At 39.6% G+C, this 16,963-nt stretch overlaps 1 protein-coding gene across 10 annotated transcripts in view; it reads right to left on the bottom strand.

The window, feature by feature from the left end:
• PLEKHA5 (pleckstrin homology domain containing A5) overlaps positions 1-10,809 on the bottom strand; it is a 223,793-nt gene extending 212,984 nt beyond the window's left edge. For 2 of the 10 annotated variants that reach the window (XM_057491824.1, XM_057491825.1), the window contains exons 1-3: positions 10,121-10,778; positions 9,902-9,981; positions 7,733-7,790 (exon numbers count right to left, since the gene is read on the bottom strand). In XM_057491824.1, coding sequence (XP_057347807.1) covers positions 7,733-7,790; positions 9,902-9,981; positions 10,121-10,212 — 230 coding nt within the window. In that variant the 5' untranslated portion in view covers positions 10,213-10,778. Of the gene's footprint in view, positions 1-5,338; positions 6,944-7,732; positions 7,791-9,901; positions 9,982-10,120 lie in introns of those variants that run through there. The other 8 variants (XM_036889356.2, XM_036889355.2, XM_057491829.1 and 5 more) reach the window with 7 other exon arrangements.
• Between the last annotated feature and the right edge of the window lie 6,154 nt (positions 10,810-16,963).

The raw sequence follows: 16,963 nt of genomic DNA, 5'->3' as shown, positions 1-16,963 counted from the left end.
ATTTAGATCGAACAGCTTTATAATAAGTGTTTAGTAAAATAGGTATTATGTGCACCTTCAATCAAGTTCAACAAAAGCTGCTAGAATTAATTCAGTATGAAGACTAAAACTATTTCTCCTCTCTGGGGCAAATTTCTCCTTTTTTTGAGACCATACAATCCAAAGAAATAGTATGTATGAAAAATCCAAGTCAATTGGAAGGGATGGGGGAAAAAAAGACCCATGTAGAACACCTATAGGAGTTTGTAGCAAGTAAGCTTTGGGAGCATTACTCACGCACTGACACTATTTGGGAATTATTCTCTGAAGTGGCCAGTAATTTCAGAAGAACCAGAGGGAATCCCTGGTCTATCACAACAAAATGAGGGTATGGTTTTGATCTACTGCCACTTGTAGTAAATCAGAGTTGGCTTCCTCTCTCTCTCTCATCCAGTATGGCAGCCAGTCCAGTACGGTTTCTGTTATTTCTTCCTCAGAATTCAATCTTCCTCACTTCATCTTCATTTTCCTAGGACCAAGCCTGAACCATCTGTATATGTATATACACATACAATGTATATGATTAGCTGTGTATCTCAACTACTCCCCCTGCAATTTAAGGCACAAGTCTTCCTCAAAGATCATTAATGCTATCACTTCTAGAAGTTGTGGATACTCAGGTTCACAGTCTTCCTGGCATTTCAGCACTTTGCACTATATTGCAAGGGAAGAGCAGCAGGCCTCTCTGAAAGCACTCCGACTTCCTATGGTGAACTGGGTCTTTCTAAACCATGTGGTTTCCAGAAGGTTTGCCAATAATAATGTTGTCTGTAGCCAAGGACAGAAAACGACTTTAGACTAGTAGACCAGTGATCCAAGTGCTTGTCCAAGATTTCTTTATTTGAGAATAGAGAAGAAATCTTACCTTTTGGGTTGAAAAGCTAGTGTACAATTTGGGGCTGAGAGCAACCATTTTTCTAGTTAAGTGGAGAGAAGCTTTCTAAAGTAAAAAAAAAAAATGTGGATGAGAAAAAGCCTTGAAAAATGCATCTGTGTCAATGCATCTGTGTCACTTCTGGAAGTACCATGGAAAAAAGGTTTGCCTCCCCTTTTACTAGAGGGCGTCAGGTCGCTGATGCATCCCACAGTACGAATCTTAACTAGATGACAAATCAGAAGCAGAAAAATGCCCTGGGATGGTCAGATTTGGGTAAAGACTCGCTTTTCTTACAATCGAACATCTAATTCCTGTTATGTGCCAGGTGCTGGAAAGGTAAAGATGATTAGGACACAGTTTTTGCCTTCAAAGAGTTGTGTGCTTCTGAAGTTACAGGCCACTTTAGAGAATAATGAATTCCCAAGTAGCTCAAAGACTACTCCCAAGTGGCCAAGGAATTCCCCAAATGGCTCTGGAACTTCTATCATCTGTACCTCACGAGGACTACTTTCTGTTTCTCTCAGGTTTCTAGAGGGCCCGCTGATTTCAGCACTGTCAGACTTGGGTTACACTCACTTGACCCATATTATTCATGACAGTAGAGATTTCAGTATTTCCCTTGTCTCCAGAGACCACAGCGACCTGAACTGGGAAATGGCTGTGTTTCTAAATGGCTATGCCACGGTCCGTGTCAAGTGCTGGGTTCTGGCTGTCTCCCAAAAGGCCTCACAAGTTCCTGCATCTTGGTTTTGTCATGAATCAGGCCCAACAAACATCCTGAGCAGATCCCATCTATCTCTCAGAACAATCACATAGACCAAACTTAATTCATACTGGGATAAACAAATGCCACATGGAGAGAATACACAAGAGCCAAATTACAAGGTTTCTGAATAGCACAGGATTAAGTTGAATGTCACCATCAAAATTCAATCAATCAACAAATACTTACTGAGGAACTACTATGAGAAAAGCTATGAAACTGCTTTTCAATAAGCTCATCTGCCACATGGAGTGTGGACAAACAGGTCTTAAGCAAGACTTACGTCGCTTCTAACATGCACTTTTTAAATACATTGTTCTGAAGTAAGGATCAAGGGGTTTATTTGTGGATATGTCTCTCACTTTTACCCCTGAAAAGCTATTATTAAATCAATGGTAACTGATAATCACTGGCAGCTTAAAAGAAGTATGATTAATTATACAGTTAAATATTTTAAATATTTAATCATAATCCTGTTACGTACTAAGAAGGAGAGAATGTGATGGGGGAAAGAATTTACTCTGCAGGGCCTCTGTTATCCCTCCAAAATCTTGTCTTAATACAGCCTTCAAAGGGTGAGGTCACATCACAGATATGCCTCTGCTCCCGCTGCAACGGCCACCACCTCCCTGAGCCGATCACAGTACCAAGGCTAGACTTTAAGTGAATCACAGGAACTACAGAAGACTGAGCAGTCCTACTCCTGAGCAGTGGTCCTGGGCTAAAAAGGAAGACAATGAGATTCCACCATATATCCATATATTTCACTATGGCTAGAAGTCCTGGCATCCCAGCCTTCAACTCTAAATGTATTTTATCATTGAAACATGGTTACTCATGATAAACTTTCCTAATCTGTCAAGAACACTCTAGTTTTCCTTTATGAAGCTGCCATTTTTAAATTATATGTTTGTTCTATTATTAAATGTTTGCTTCCCCTACCAGACTACAGGTTTTGGGAAGGCAGGTTCTCTGTTGTATCCCCAAGCACCTAGAACAGTGCCTGGCATTTACTAGGTACCCCTGAGTGGATGAAAAGGAATGGCCAAATTCCAAGTCCCTGTTAATAGCTTAATACTAGTCAGAAGTTTTTTAGGGGGTTAAACAAGCTTTTGTTGGTAGGTTGAACTTGTAACCTAAACGTTATGCTTGTTTCTCTAAGATGATACTTCTGATCCCAAGCAACCTACTTGTGGAGGGCCACGTATTAAAGGACCTGTTTACACTGCCCTGTAGAGCTTTAGGTACAGAGGAGTTTTAGCCCAGTGAAGCTATATGACCTCTAATAGCCTCTCAACCCTTTGAAGCTTCAGTTCCATCATCTGGGAGGGGAAAAAAATGAAAAAGATAATAATAAAAGGCTACTGAGAAGACTCATTTCAGGCTATGATGAAATGCCTAGCACTAAAGAGGTCCACGTTCCCAATATTATCTCCCTCTATTAATACAGAGCAGGTTTTTCTCTATATTAAAAACTTTTTGAAGGTTGAAACCATAGTTCATAGTTTTATTTTACTTAATGAATTAGCATAGACTGCTTTACAAACGTTAAGGATTATGTACCATAGTCAAAAACTGTTATAAATGTAGAAGAGATATAATGTCCATAAATTGCTCTGAAGCACATTATATTACTATTACTATTTCTAATCATAATATTACAGTGCTAATATACCATTTTTAATATCAAATACATAGTAATATATAGCATGTATGTAATATATGTATTACATACATGCTATATATTACATATTATACTACATAGTATGCTATACTATATATACTATACTATGTACTATACTATATAGTATGCTATACTATATATACACTATACTATGTACTATATATAATATAGTACATAATATAATATAGTACATATGTAGTATACTATAATAGTACATAAAACATACACTATATAATATATATGATGATTTTTAACATTCTTGAGGCAGTTATGCTCTTTCCTATCTTTAGTCATAGTTAGAATTGTGATAATCTATGAAGAAACAGACTTTTTCCTCAACAAATCTTGAAGGACTATTTCATACCAGACCTTCCCTCATTGCAGGTTAGCATGAAGTTCTAAGCATATATGCCATCCAGCTATAGCAGATACTGAGAGGAAACTTCTTTAGTCAAAAATCAAACACTACTCTCCGCATAACTAAGAAAAACTTCAACTTTCAGAACTTAAAATTTTAAGGAAAAAACAACATGAAAATTTAACCTCACAAAATTTACATACAACTTTATTACCTTGCAAAGACCTTTTCTGATCTCCAATTCTGCCACGTAAGACGATGACTTTTAAATAATCAGAACAAAGTTTCTCGCTATTTGGAAAGCACCATCTTAAGATTTACCTGGTACTTTTAGGTTGACCATCTTAAAACTTTGAAGCACAAAAAAATAGTCAATGACACATCCATTATAAGCTACCATGACCTGTCATTACAGTCATTAAGCAATGGTTTCAAGGAGTAAGCAGAAGGTTTTACAACCCCTCAGATATGTAAGATAATCTTCTGTACTTTATGGGCTCTTTTTTGAATATTTAAAGCTATTCTTTATGAATTATAAAAATCACTGATAATTCTCAGCATTCTTCTCAAAGATAAATAGCATGAATTAAGCATTAAAAGGTAATATGGAAACTCAAAGGTCAAATTCAAACTCTTGTGTATATGTACTTAAACAGACATATGTAATAAAATAATTAAGAGGTTGCCTAGCTTAAGTACACAGAAAAATGCTTTTCCCAGAAAAAAAATTACATATTTAAAATGTTAATTATTTAAATTAAATATTTATCTTTACAATAAACAATAATTTCCAAATATTAACTTTTTTGGCCAAATGGATTTAAAGTAAAATGCATTCTCTATATTATACATTGTTACTTGACTCACTATTACTAAAGAACTAATTTCAAAATTTGTGTAAACTGATTATCCAACTGAAATCTATAAAACTCACAACTCTGTCCTTTGCTGACATTAGCAGCACTATTAACTAAGTTTCCATGCAGCTCTTCAGGGAAAGCATGTATACAAAGCACAAAATGCAGCAACAGAAAGGAAGCAACACCCACAACTCTGGCATACCTCACACTTACCTGTGGTTATACAAAGAATAAGAGGGGCTAAAATAGTTAAGCAGGATAGGAAAGCTAAGTACCTTTCCGTATGTCTCACATCACCTCTTCCTGGCAGTGTGTGCTCATTACTTTGTACAATATTCTAAAATTCCCAGAAGAGTGTAAGACTCAAAGAAATTTTAAAATGGGATATAATTTAGAAGTTGCTTTTTCCAGCCAGCCTAATTTTAAGATTTGAAGACTGAGCTCCAAAGTCTTGAACAAGGTCAAGACCACAGTCCAGCTCTTCCAACCCTTCCCCACTCCAATGCTCTTTTTTTCCCCTGACCACCACAGAGATGCAATCAATACCAAAATATTACTCAGATAAATTCTTTTTGGCAATCTGCCCTTTGGAACCACCACCACCATCTGTTCAAAAGAGAAACAATTTGAGGGTTAAATGCGCCTCACTTAAAAACAGAAAAATATATAGAGACAACACAGGTTTTTTTTTTCCCTTCTTGCTAAGGGAGCCTCCTAGGAACATGAAGGTTGGGATGAGCAAGAGGATTGACATGTCTTTTACTGGCCTTTCTCTTTTCCCTCTTTCCATGTGAACAAAATCCACCTTGTTCACTATATTACCTTCTTTCTTAAAATCTGATCAATAACCTCCTTTCTTCATCTAAGAATCAACAATGACCAATATATCCACCAACATCCATCACTTTCCCCTTCAGACTCCAATCGTTTCTTCTCTGATCATGCTAAATATAGTTCATGTTCCTGGGCTTCTTATCTTGCTGTCTTTGTAAACTCTAAGTTCCAAAGGCATGTTTCTGTTGTTTTACTATGTGACCATGGAAAAAAGTAATTCTGACAACATCCATTATTAAAACGAGATTCAGACAAAATATATGTGAAAGCAGTTTGTAAATTATAAAGTTTAAGATAAAAGCAGTGCCCTTATCATATTAGAATGATAAAGCATCCTTAGTTGCTTATAACAATACAAGGGAAAAATTTCTAGGAAATTACAGACTGCATCAGGGATGTAACTAAGCTTAAAAGAAACCAGCCTTCTGATATAAATCAGAAAGGAAAAGCAGTAGCACCTAACATCCAGCAAATCATATATTTGTCAATGGTTACTTTACGACAAAGGAGTTTAATGAGTGATACATTCTATAACGTGCTCAATTTTAGAATTACTTTCGTAATATAAATTATTGCTCTTTTGGCCATCATTATTGGCTTAATTAATACCACATGATTAAAACTCACTAGTTTAAAAAATGTCTTCAGAATTAAAGTAAAATTATTACAGCTTTCTTAATATTGTTCTCATTTTCCTGAGAAACTCAGGTATGACACTGAAATAATATTCTACTTGGTTTAAGTCAATATAGAAGAAAAGCTAATCAAAATGGCTAGTAAAACAAAAGAAAACTCAGTTTAACAGCTTAATTCTAAATTAAAACATACATATTCAGCCCACACAGAATAACATTTTGTACTGTCAAATAAACATTCATCTAAGAATGTACACATTCACAAAAATGAAAATATTATCAAGAATTGTAGTATTACTCCTTTCTTTTAATATCAGCTAGCTTTAATGTACAGAAGTTAAAATTACATTGGGCAAACATAAATGAACTCCATCCAAAAAGCTGTCTTTCTTAAGAAATATCAATTCTATGTACAAAAAAGGAAGCATCCCTTTTCATAGCAATACAATCTTACTTAATTCAGGATGAAAATAACCACTAGAAAGATACTTTGTGACTCTGCAGTTCAGTCATCCCTCTATTTCTTAGGTCACCTAACAATGTATAGCACAACCTCCAAATAAAAGATGTAACTGAAAAACATCCAGAGAAGGACCACATCATGAAACTACTTCATTCCTGTATCTTATTTCTGCTTTCTCTATTTCTACATTCAAAGCCAAGCATAAATATCACTTAACATTTTAAATAGGTATCATTCTAAAATGTTTTTCAGCTATACAAATAATTACAATTTAATGGAAATATGACATGATCTTAAGAACGTCACTTTGGGAAACACCTTACTGGGCCTAATGAAGTAAAGATGCCATTCTAGGATCCCCCATTATTAATAAACTGTTGACATCTCCACCAATTCTTGTGTTTAAGCATTCTTTTGCAAACCTCAGTTCCTTAAAATTAAACAGAAAATTTTAAAACAATAAAAACAAGCTCTTAAGTAAACAGTTTCTAAAATTTAAAAGCTAAAACCACCTTTATTTCCCCTTGGGGGATAAAAATTTTTCCAACGTACTACTGACCTCAAGCATTGTATTTGTCTCCACATAGTACAAGTTAACTCTGAATGGAAATTAATTCACTATTCTACAAAATCAGCTTAAAGGTTAGGACTGACTGGTCACCTCTCTTAAGCTCTACTGAAAGCCTTTTATCCAAACACAAACATCAACTAAACCATTTAGATATATTTTTAAAACCTAGATATATTTAAATAAACAGGCAAATTACAATGTTTCAACAGATGCTTGCGAAATATTCAGTATTTGTTTTTACTTTGAGCTCTGTCATTGTTCATCAAACTGTAACCTAACTACATCACATTTACTACTTATTAACAGGTCAAAATACACAGAAACAGAATTCACTAAAAAAAAAAAGATGACAGCATGCTGAAGAAAAAATACTATAATGCTCTTGTCACCCAGAAATATATACAAAAGCACCAAAAATGTAATTATGGTCATAAAGGATCTAATTTTAAATCAATGAATGTCCAGGCAAATAACAAGAAAACGAAGTGTCATTTTTCTCTCAAAATTCCAACACTATATAAAAGATAAAATCAATATGTGATATGATACACCTTTAAAAAAATCATGATCACAACTAGACATATGATTCAGCTAAAGATTAATCACCACATTTGAATTATCAAGGAAAAATAATTATAAAAAACTCACTTTATATAGTATCTTGCACCTTCAAAGGTATATGCTTCTTCCCAGCCAGTTGGCAAATCTAAAAAACATGTATTTCACAATCAGTATTACTTCTGGGATAGCAAGATAAGGTTCAATCCATTTTAATTATTCTATTATTTTCATGATCACCTATTTTCATTTATTAAGCAGGTTTCTAACTAACTTATTTCTAATCTTAAGATTTCTAGCCAAAAAAGTGCCAGACTGTTAACAAAACTCACAGCATCTTAGGGAAAAGAGCAATTAAAATTTAAAGTCACCAGAAAAGTACCAACAGTATTAGTAATTATGGGACATGATTATACACCTTAATGATCAGAGTCTGGAGAACTACTCTCTGGCATCCAAAACAGCACAGGGAAGCCTTCTAATCCTAAAAAAAACTACTAACAAAAAATTACCTTGGCAAAAAAACAAACAAAAACTGTGCAGAAGAGGCAACACCTGCATATTGTGTCGATTTAAGACCATCCTCCACCTACAAAGTGTCACTGATGAGAAAGAACTTCCTAAGTACTTAATTGGAGGAAAAGAAATCTGTCATTACATACTTATACATGTGTGTTACTGAAGCCTTTTAAGAGACACGGAGTTTCAAGTAATTAACTTGGGAATAATTCAGATGAATGATGTTAACTTTATGTGCTACATATTAATCAATACCTTTCTGAAATAAAAAAAAACCCAAATGACGTCTGTACAAAACAAGTATAAATACATATCACACACAACCAAAATAAGCATGAAATAATTCCACAAGATGATCAGGCTACAAATTTAAATACCATGTTGTCTTTTGTGAAATAAACGTGCTATTATCCGTAAGGCAAAGAGGCCGTGCAAGTTGAAATACGTATGGCAAAACACTGAAAGGTATATTCAAGTCAGACTGCACCTAAATCCACATGACGGAGGATTAGTCAAAATGCCTTAAAAAATGTAACCCCATCATTCTTGCTACACCATGCTTTCCCTTTCCTCCTCCACCTTTTTTGCAAATCTGGAGGTATTAGTCACTTCACTGAACTCCAGAATTTAGCAGAAAAGGCAGACAGGCAGGTTCAGTATCATGGCAACTTTAAGAGACGCACAGGATCTCAGAGTTGGAGAGAAAAGTACCCAGAGGGCGGCTCAAAGGGCTGCTGAGGCCGGCCTCACCTTCGCTACAAACTGTTCTCAAGCCTTTCCAATTACCAGAAATAGACACAGGCCAGTATGAGAACACATGTTACATTTCAAAGACAAACAAGTTTCCCGAATGTAAACAAAGAATGACAAAAGAAAGCCAGACCAGCACTGAAGCTGCAGTCCGCCCTTCTCCAGCCCAACTCGGATTCAGCACTCAAACACGCTACCCGAGGCACCAGGGAGAGCTGCTTCCCCGCCGGCCCTCTCCACTCCGGGCACGAATGCCCACCCCCGGACACGCCCACCGCCTCCCGGCGGTCTGGGCAGCCGCGGAGCCGCCGCCGGGGACTTTGAATCTGGGGGCCCGGCCACGGCGGCTGCAAATGCCTCCTCCGGCTCCGGCCGCTGCTGGGGCGGCAGGAGGGGAAGCGCCGAGCGTTCCCGGAGCCGTTCTCTGCCGCACCCAGGATCGCGGCGCCCCCAAACTCCTCTCCTCCTCATCATCAGTCACCTACCCACAAGTCCCACCTAGGAGGAGGCGGACGCGGCGCGACGGGAGGCAGCTCTCCCGGGAGGAGGGGGGATGCGGCCAAGTTACCGGCGGGCGAGAGGCAGGGTCCCGGGCTGCAGGGAGGGGAGGCGGGCTGAAAGGGGGTGAAATCACGGTAGGGGGCGGGGGGGCGGCTTCAGGCGCGGCAGCGGGAGGAAAAAGTCGGGATTCCTGGCTTCAGGCAGAAGGGAGGCGGCCCCCCGAGGGGCGCCGGGGGTGTCCGGGCTGGGATGGGCGAGAGGGCGCCGTCTCCTAGGGGTGACGAAAGGGGTGCCGAAGGGGCGAGAGGCGCCCGGACACTTGGGACAACTGCCGCGACCGGGCCCCCGCCGCCCCTCTACCTGCGGCGGCCGCCGCCGGCCTCCGACCCCCCCCGCCGCCTCCCGGGGCCGGCGGCTCGGGGCAGGTTCCCGGGAGGCGGGCGCCCGGCGGAGCCCCCCTCCGCTCGGCCCGGCCGCGCGCGGCGTTACCTGCGCTCTGCCGCCGGTGCCCGGTGACCACGGCCTCGCCGGTGACGGGGTGCAGCCAGGTGGTGCTCTTCGCCTCCTCGCTGCAGGGGCGAGAGAAGGGGCAGAGGCGGCGCGTGAGCGGGCGCGGGAGGGGCCGGGGCTGCCGCGCACAGTCCGGGCGCCCTCCCCGTCCCGCAGCCCCCCGCATCCCCGGGCCCCGCGCCGTCCCCGGCTCTTTACTTGATGAAGAAGACGCGGCCGCCCCTGGTGATCCCGTAAGTCCAGGACCGGGGCAGGGAGCAGATCCACTCCAGGTTCAGGTCCGCCGCCATGTCTGCTCCCCAGCCGCCGCCGCCGCCGCCTTCTCTGCCGCCGCGGCTGCCGAGGGGGAGGGAGCGGGCGAGCGCACGAGCGCGGGCAGCGCGGGGAGCGCGGAGCGAGCGCGGCCGGAGCGCGCCTCCCCGGCCCGGCGCGCCCCCGCGCGCGCCCTGCCTCCTCGGGCGGCGCCCGCCCCGCAGCCGGGCTGGTTCGGGCCCGGGCCGCCCCTCCGCACGCCCCGCGGCCGCCCGAGCGGAGGTCCCGGGATCGATTAAAAAAAAAAAAAAAAAAAAAAAAAGGCTTCCTGCCCCCAGGGCTTTGCCCGTAGGCGTCCCCGCGCGGGGCGCGATTCGCAGCGGGCGTGATCCCCGCGCCCCGGATCGCTCTCCGGAACGGCAGAAACGCGGCCGCGGAGCTTTGTTTCATAAGCGCTATTGGATAGTCAAGAGATTTTTCCAAAAATGCATACCGCTTTCAAATAGAAGGCTGTTTTAGAGCACACGGAAGGCTTTTCCTGTTAGTGTTTTGTGTGCCAGGTATCAAAGGTTTGACTACGCACCGTGGACACGTGAAATACAAGTGGCCTCGGACCCGACGAAAACAAGTTCACTTCCTCCTAGGCCCCTCAGCCCGTATTACGTTTTGTGCAATAGAAACTTGACTTTTTCTCTCACACTGCTTTCAGAAGATTCGCTTGTTACCACTCTGGATTTCTACATTTCTAATTTCCCCTCTCTTCCCTAAATTACAATAATGGCTAACTTTACGGAGCCTGGCAACGGAGGGCAGTTTTAAATCCCCAAAACAGCCCTATCGTTATAATGCCCATTTTACAGATGCGAAATGAAATTTAAGAGCAGAGTAACTACCCAAGGTCATAGTATAAGTGGCAAAGCCTGCATTGGCCTTAGTATTTCAGAAGTCGCTTTATATAATCAAACTGCTCTGCTTATTTGTCTTGTTCCCTCTGCCCAGCCGCCCACCCTCTTTTTGTTCTTTGAACTAGAGAGGGGCCGATTTCACTGCAACCGAGATCTCCCTTAACACCACCTAGGAGTACTTGCCTCTTCTCAGTGTCTCTGGTCCTCTGCCACACTTGGAATTGCTTAGGCATCTTTGCAGCCAGATGACTCACTCCAACAGGATACACAGTTCAATAATAATAGTACTACTTGGTATTCGTGTAGCACCTTTCCTGACCAGTTTTAGGTGACTGTGAAATACTATCAAAGAGGCCATAATCTTTTTCAACATTTAAAGAAACTAAGGCACAGAAAGGGTAAACGACCTTGGCCAAAGGTATACCCTGCAAGCCAGGTGGGGCCTGGATGAGAATGCAGTTTCGTTGGATATTTTCTCTCATACTCTATTCCCCAAGGCCACTCTGTCTTTGGTGAAAAGGAATCTGCAATCACTGCTATAATTTTCCTGTCCATCTGCATACACAGGAAAAAAAATAACACCCTTTAATGTTTTTTCTTTTTGGTTCCTTTGCATTCTCCTCTTTCGTTTCACTACTTATTATTTCTTGACGTTTTATCTCCTGCCCAGTCTCTGGAAAAAAAAAGGACTTTTTTTTCTAATCAATGAATAACTAGCAGGAAATATGCCACATTACCACCAGTGGTCACTGGATTGAACAGAGACAGACTCGAGAGCTATTGACTTTATGTTGTGCTATCATTACAAATTAAAAAGCCTAAACTGAATCTTTTTAACATCATAATAACTTTAGGGATCTAGTACCTGTTAGTCCAGCTATAGTATTTGGCTTTTTTCTTTGTATTACTGGGAAGTCTTCACACTGGCCATATGCTGTATGGGAATTCCTTTTAGGTATATGAATCTTTAATTTTCCAAGATTCATTAGTGCTAGGCATATTTCAAAAAGTGATAGAGATTCACTTAATAAAAATGTGTATCTTAAGAAATCACATTCACAGTGCTTAAATAAATGGTAACCAAAAAATGTCAAGTACAAAGCTATAGTATGTCCATGAATTTAGGTAAAGCAGTAAATAAAAAACGCACCTACATATGCACAAAACGAGGCATGCTTCTGATTTGGGGAATACTAGCCCTTGTGGCTTCTAGGAGCCAGTAAGACAGCTTCATTCATTAGCATGTCAGGCACTCTGGATAACATTTACCCTCCATGAATAAAATTGTATTTTTCTTAAATTTTACTAGAATGTCCTTTCTCTTTCACTATATTGCCTTTTCCTGGCCTGCTTTGCTTACAGTGTGTGTGCATCTGTGTGTCCTTCACTGCAGGAGGCTAGAAATCATGTCCGTCCCATCACTGAATCCTTCCCAACCTTGAACCACTTACTGAAGTTCATTTTCTTCCCAATGTCTCAACCTCCCAACAGACTTATTTTCCCATAACATAGCTTCTTTTTATCACCCCAGACCTCTTCAATAACTGACTCAGACCTCAACTCATATCTAACCTCTGCTTTTTAACTGCATTTTTTTCATATTTCCATCCTATAAGACTATTCAATTTCTTTTATCTTGATCTACCCTTTTGAAGAATATTATTCTATGACTATTGCAGCTTCCCTGAAAAAAAGAAGAGATTTAAAAAGTATAGAGTACTCAATCATAATGTAAGTTAGTTATGAGGATGGTAGTGCAGCTTGGAGAATATATCCAATGATTCTGTAACATCTTCCTATGTTGACAGATAGTAACTGCCCTAGTGGGGATGAGGATTTAATAATATGGAGAACTGTTGAACCACTGTGTTGTATAATTGAAGCCAGTATAAGATTGTAAGTCAGTGATACTTCAATAAATAAAAATTATTTTAAAAGGTATGGAATACTAAAAATAAACATCACTCTACCTGTAATAGAGGAGAATCTTTGTCCTAAAGAGTTCCCAGTTCAAACATAACAGAAAAGTACACATGGTGACAAGAAAAAGTCAAACCAAAGTTTCTTAAAATATGTGAAAGGAAAAAGAACAAGGTGACATCTAGAAAACAGCAATTTTTCCCCCTTTTAAAGGGAATGAAAAAAGCATGAGTTCCAGAAAGTGGAGAAAGAGGTTCTCCAGAGAGAAAAAAATTCCTTTTACTATCAAGAAATAAATCTTACTTAATAAACATATTAATGTTTATTAAAATTACCAACAAAGCTTTGTGACTTTGATTATGTTGTCTTTTCACAAAATATTCTTCACAAAATAAAGAATATTGGAAACAGTTCCTTTAACTTTAACTAATCAACTGCAGAGTGTTGTATGTCGTGAAAAGTTATAAGGGCAAGACAAAGGATCCAATTAGCTTAGAGGAAATCTAGGCAGAAAGGATAGTAATTGAGGGTCTAAGTCAGGGAAAAAAAAAATAATTGGAAGTCAATTTATTAGGGATTTTTTTCTGTTAAGAAATAAACTGATAAGAGAATTATGAATAAAATTATTATTCACTCATTCATTCAACAACTATATATAGGATCTCTACTACATATGACATGCCAGCCATTCTGCTGGGTCATAGGGATTGAAAGATTCAGCCTGCTTTGAGCAGCTTAGAAAGGGGGATGGATATGTAAATATATAAATATAGTTTGGAAGTAGCATCTCTGTTTTTGTCATAGAAATAAACCTTCTGTAAAAGTTGTTTTCCAAGAGTGTCCCGTGAACCACTCAAGGCCTATCTCAGATTACATTCTTTTAATGTTGATGGCTTGAAGGGTTCTTCAATTATGTAGAGGGATTTTTGAAAGGATTATGTAGGGGCGCTAGTTACCCTGCTACTGGCTGATCTTCTACTGCAGCTGAGGTTCTTGACTAAATTGGTGTCTGCGTGGAGGCTTGGATAATAAGAGGGAAGGAGATACTTCAAAAATGTCCTTGAGACGCTTACATCTGAACCCCTGGACTTGTTCATATTAAACACCTCTTCCTTTACCTTCATCAATAAAACTCTAGTCATCTACTTCTCAAGATTCAAATGGTGGAGAATTAAGAAAAGAAGTGTATGGTAATGCAGAGACAAGGTGCTGGACAGAGTGAGTCAAAAGTCTGGCTGGATTTTGTGCCTGGCACTTTGCCCTTAATTAGATGTATGACTTTGAACAAATCCTTTCATTTTCATTCCCCTCTCAGACCTCTGGATCCTTGTCTGTAAAGTAAGGGCATCATTCTACTTAAGACATTACATATAACTCTTTTTCCCTCTAAAGCCCTCTGCTTTTATGGGGTGAGCACTCCAACAGCAGAAGGTGGGATGTTTTGTCACCATGGACAGACAGAAGGAAGACGCCTGCTATACAGGCTGTGTAGGATTTTCTGCCACTCAGATCGTTTGTTAAAAGAAAGTTTTGGAAGAGCAAATTACAAAGTTCTTTCACATGCAATATCATGTTAATTTGTTCAAGTGGCTCTCTACCATAGACATTATTAACATATTACAAAGAAGTCAGTGAAGATACATAATATAGCCATTAAGTAGCAGACATAGGGCTTGAACCAGCTCCTTCAGATATTAGATTTCAAATTCCATCCACAAGGTATTTCCTTCCCAGGCCAGGTTCATTCATCATATCTTCTTCTTACCTCCAGGCACTGTCCTACCTGCTGCAAGTCAGCGTCTGCTCTCACCACTTCACTGCACCTGCTCTTCTGTGTCACCACTGTCCCCCTGTAGGCTGCCAAGTCCAGTGGGAGCTTTCAGTTCCAAGCTTTCTTGACCTCTCTGCTGTGTTCACATGTCACCACTTCTATCTCTTGAGACTTTCCTCTTTCTGGTTTCGTGATACCACCTCCTTGTAGCTCTCCTCCTGCCCTTGCTGTAGACCATCTGCAGCACAGACCTAGCGGAAACTTCTTTAAATATTGACTCCTGAACCTCTCTCCAGACCCATTCACTTAGAAATAAAACACTCTGGTGATTAGACCAAGGAATTGGCATTTAACAAGCCCTTTGGTGATTCTTATACACCAACATCTGAGAACCACTAGCAATATGGTAATTTGTAAATCTGTATTTCTGGACTGGACCTCTCTTCTGAGTTCCAGATCATACATCAGATTTCCTTCTCGACATGCTCCTTTTGCGATATTCCTTACAGACATTCCAAAACAAGTTACTTTTCCTTCAAATACTTGCACCAAACTGTGTATCCTCCTCTTAGTGAACAGTACCAGAATACCAATACCACATCAGAAACTTTGGAATTGTCCTCCCACAACTAGTTGGTTAATAAATTATATTAATTGTCCATTAAATATATCACAAAGTCATCTCTCTTCCTCATTTCCCATATGCTAGTACGAGCATTCATCACTGCTACCAGAATGATCTTTTTAAAAATGCAAATCTGATTATGTTCCTTTCTTGCATAAAATCTTCTCATGGCTCAAAAACTTAGAGGATAAAATCCAAAGCTTGGCATTCAAGACCCTTTTCCATCTGAGCCCTGTTCACCCACATGTTAACTGTATGGAATAGTGTACTGTTCTCGGAACAAGCCAGACTCTTTCAAGTATCTGTAGCTGTTACTCTCTCTCCCTAGAACGGCCTCTTCTCTATTTACCTAACAAACCCTTATGTTTAAATTCTTAGCTCATAAGTTTCTTCTCCTAAGAAACCTACCCTGATTCCTTCGGGCCAAATCCAGCATCTCCTTCCAACATACTCCCATATCTTCTCTACTGAATTGCTATTATAATCTGCATCTATTTCTTCTCCTTAAACTCCCTAAATGAAAACATTTTATTTATTTATCTTTAACCCCTAGCATTCAATTCATGTTAGTTCCATGAATGAATAATAGTACTTACATTTACATAGTGCCCTACATTTTACAAAGCACTGCATATTTGATACTTGGCTTCTGTCTGTATCATTGCAACTTGCCAGTGAGCCATGTTTCTAACCTTTCTTAGATTTAACATTCTCTTTAGCTTTTTATAGACTATCCCAAATAGAAAGGGAAAGGTTGGCATGGGCCCAAGCATAGCAGTGTATGAAAATAGCTGCTTTCTATAGCACTGCACACCTGGCTTAAAGAATTCTAAAATTTGTAGTTATATTGAGTGAGATATTGAAGGACAGAAAGGACTCAGCACTGTATTTAACTGTGAAAGGGATCTATGGAGCCTTCTTTTGAATATAAATTCTTCCTAGAAAAACTAATATTTATAAAAATAGTATATCGTACTTCAAAAATCAAATACTAGGGCTGATGAACTGGGGAAAAACCAAACTTATAATCACTGTTATATGTATAGCTATAGGTGATAAACTGTATCAGATCTCATGCCCTAAGCCCAAGGAATACATGAACAAATGAAGGGGAATCATTTTCTCCCTCATTAGTGTTTTATACAGCACATCAGTACTCTCTGAATAGATAATTTTTCTTTAATGTTTGAGTCACTACTTGCTTAAAGCAGGAACTTTTTTTTTCCTATCTGACAATTTGTATCTTTTTATAGAAAATTATGTGTACATACTCATACATATGTACATATTTAATTTTTAACCAATTTTCCTCTGTTTTCAATTCATTGCTTATATTTCAGTTACATGTAGAGTTATATAAATAGTAATTTAAAATAGAAATCTGCAGTTAGTTGTAATATATGACATAGCTCAAATTAAGGAAAATACAATGTGAATGCAAATTTTTGCATTATCATAGGCACTGCCTTGTATATAGTTAGTAGTCAACCGATGTTTAGTAATTGAGTGAATCATATCAACAGCATACAGTGCTACAGAAACAAACTGGAGGCTTTTAACAGAGCTTT

The sequence above is a fragment of the Manis pentadactyla genome, chromosome 14 (assembly GCF_030020395.1).
Source record: "Manis pentadactyla isolate mManPen7 chromosome 14, mManPen7.hap1, whole genome shotgun sequence".
In the NCBI taxonomy this organism is placed as follows: Eukaryota; Metazoa; Chordata; class Mammalia; order Pholidota; family Manidae; genus Manis; species Manis pentadactyla.
This window is presented reverse-complemented; position numbering and strand designations above follow the sequence as displayed.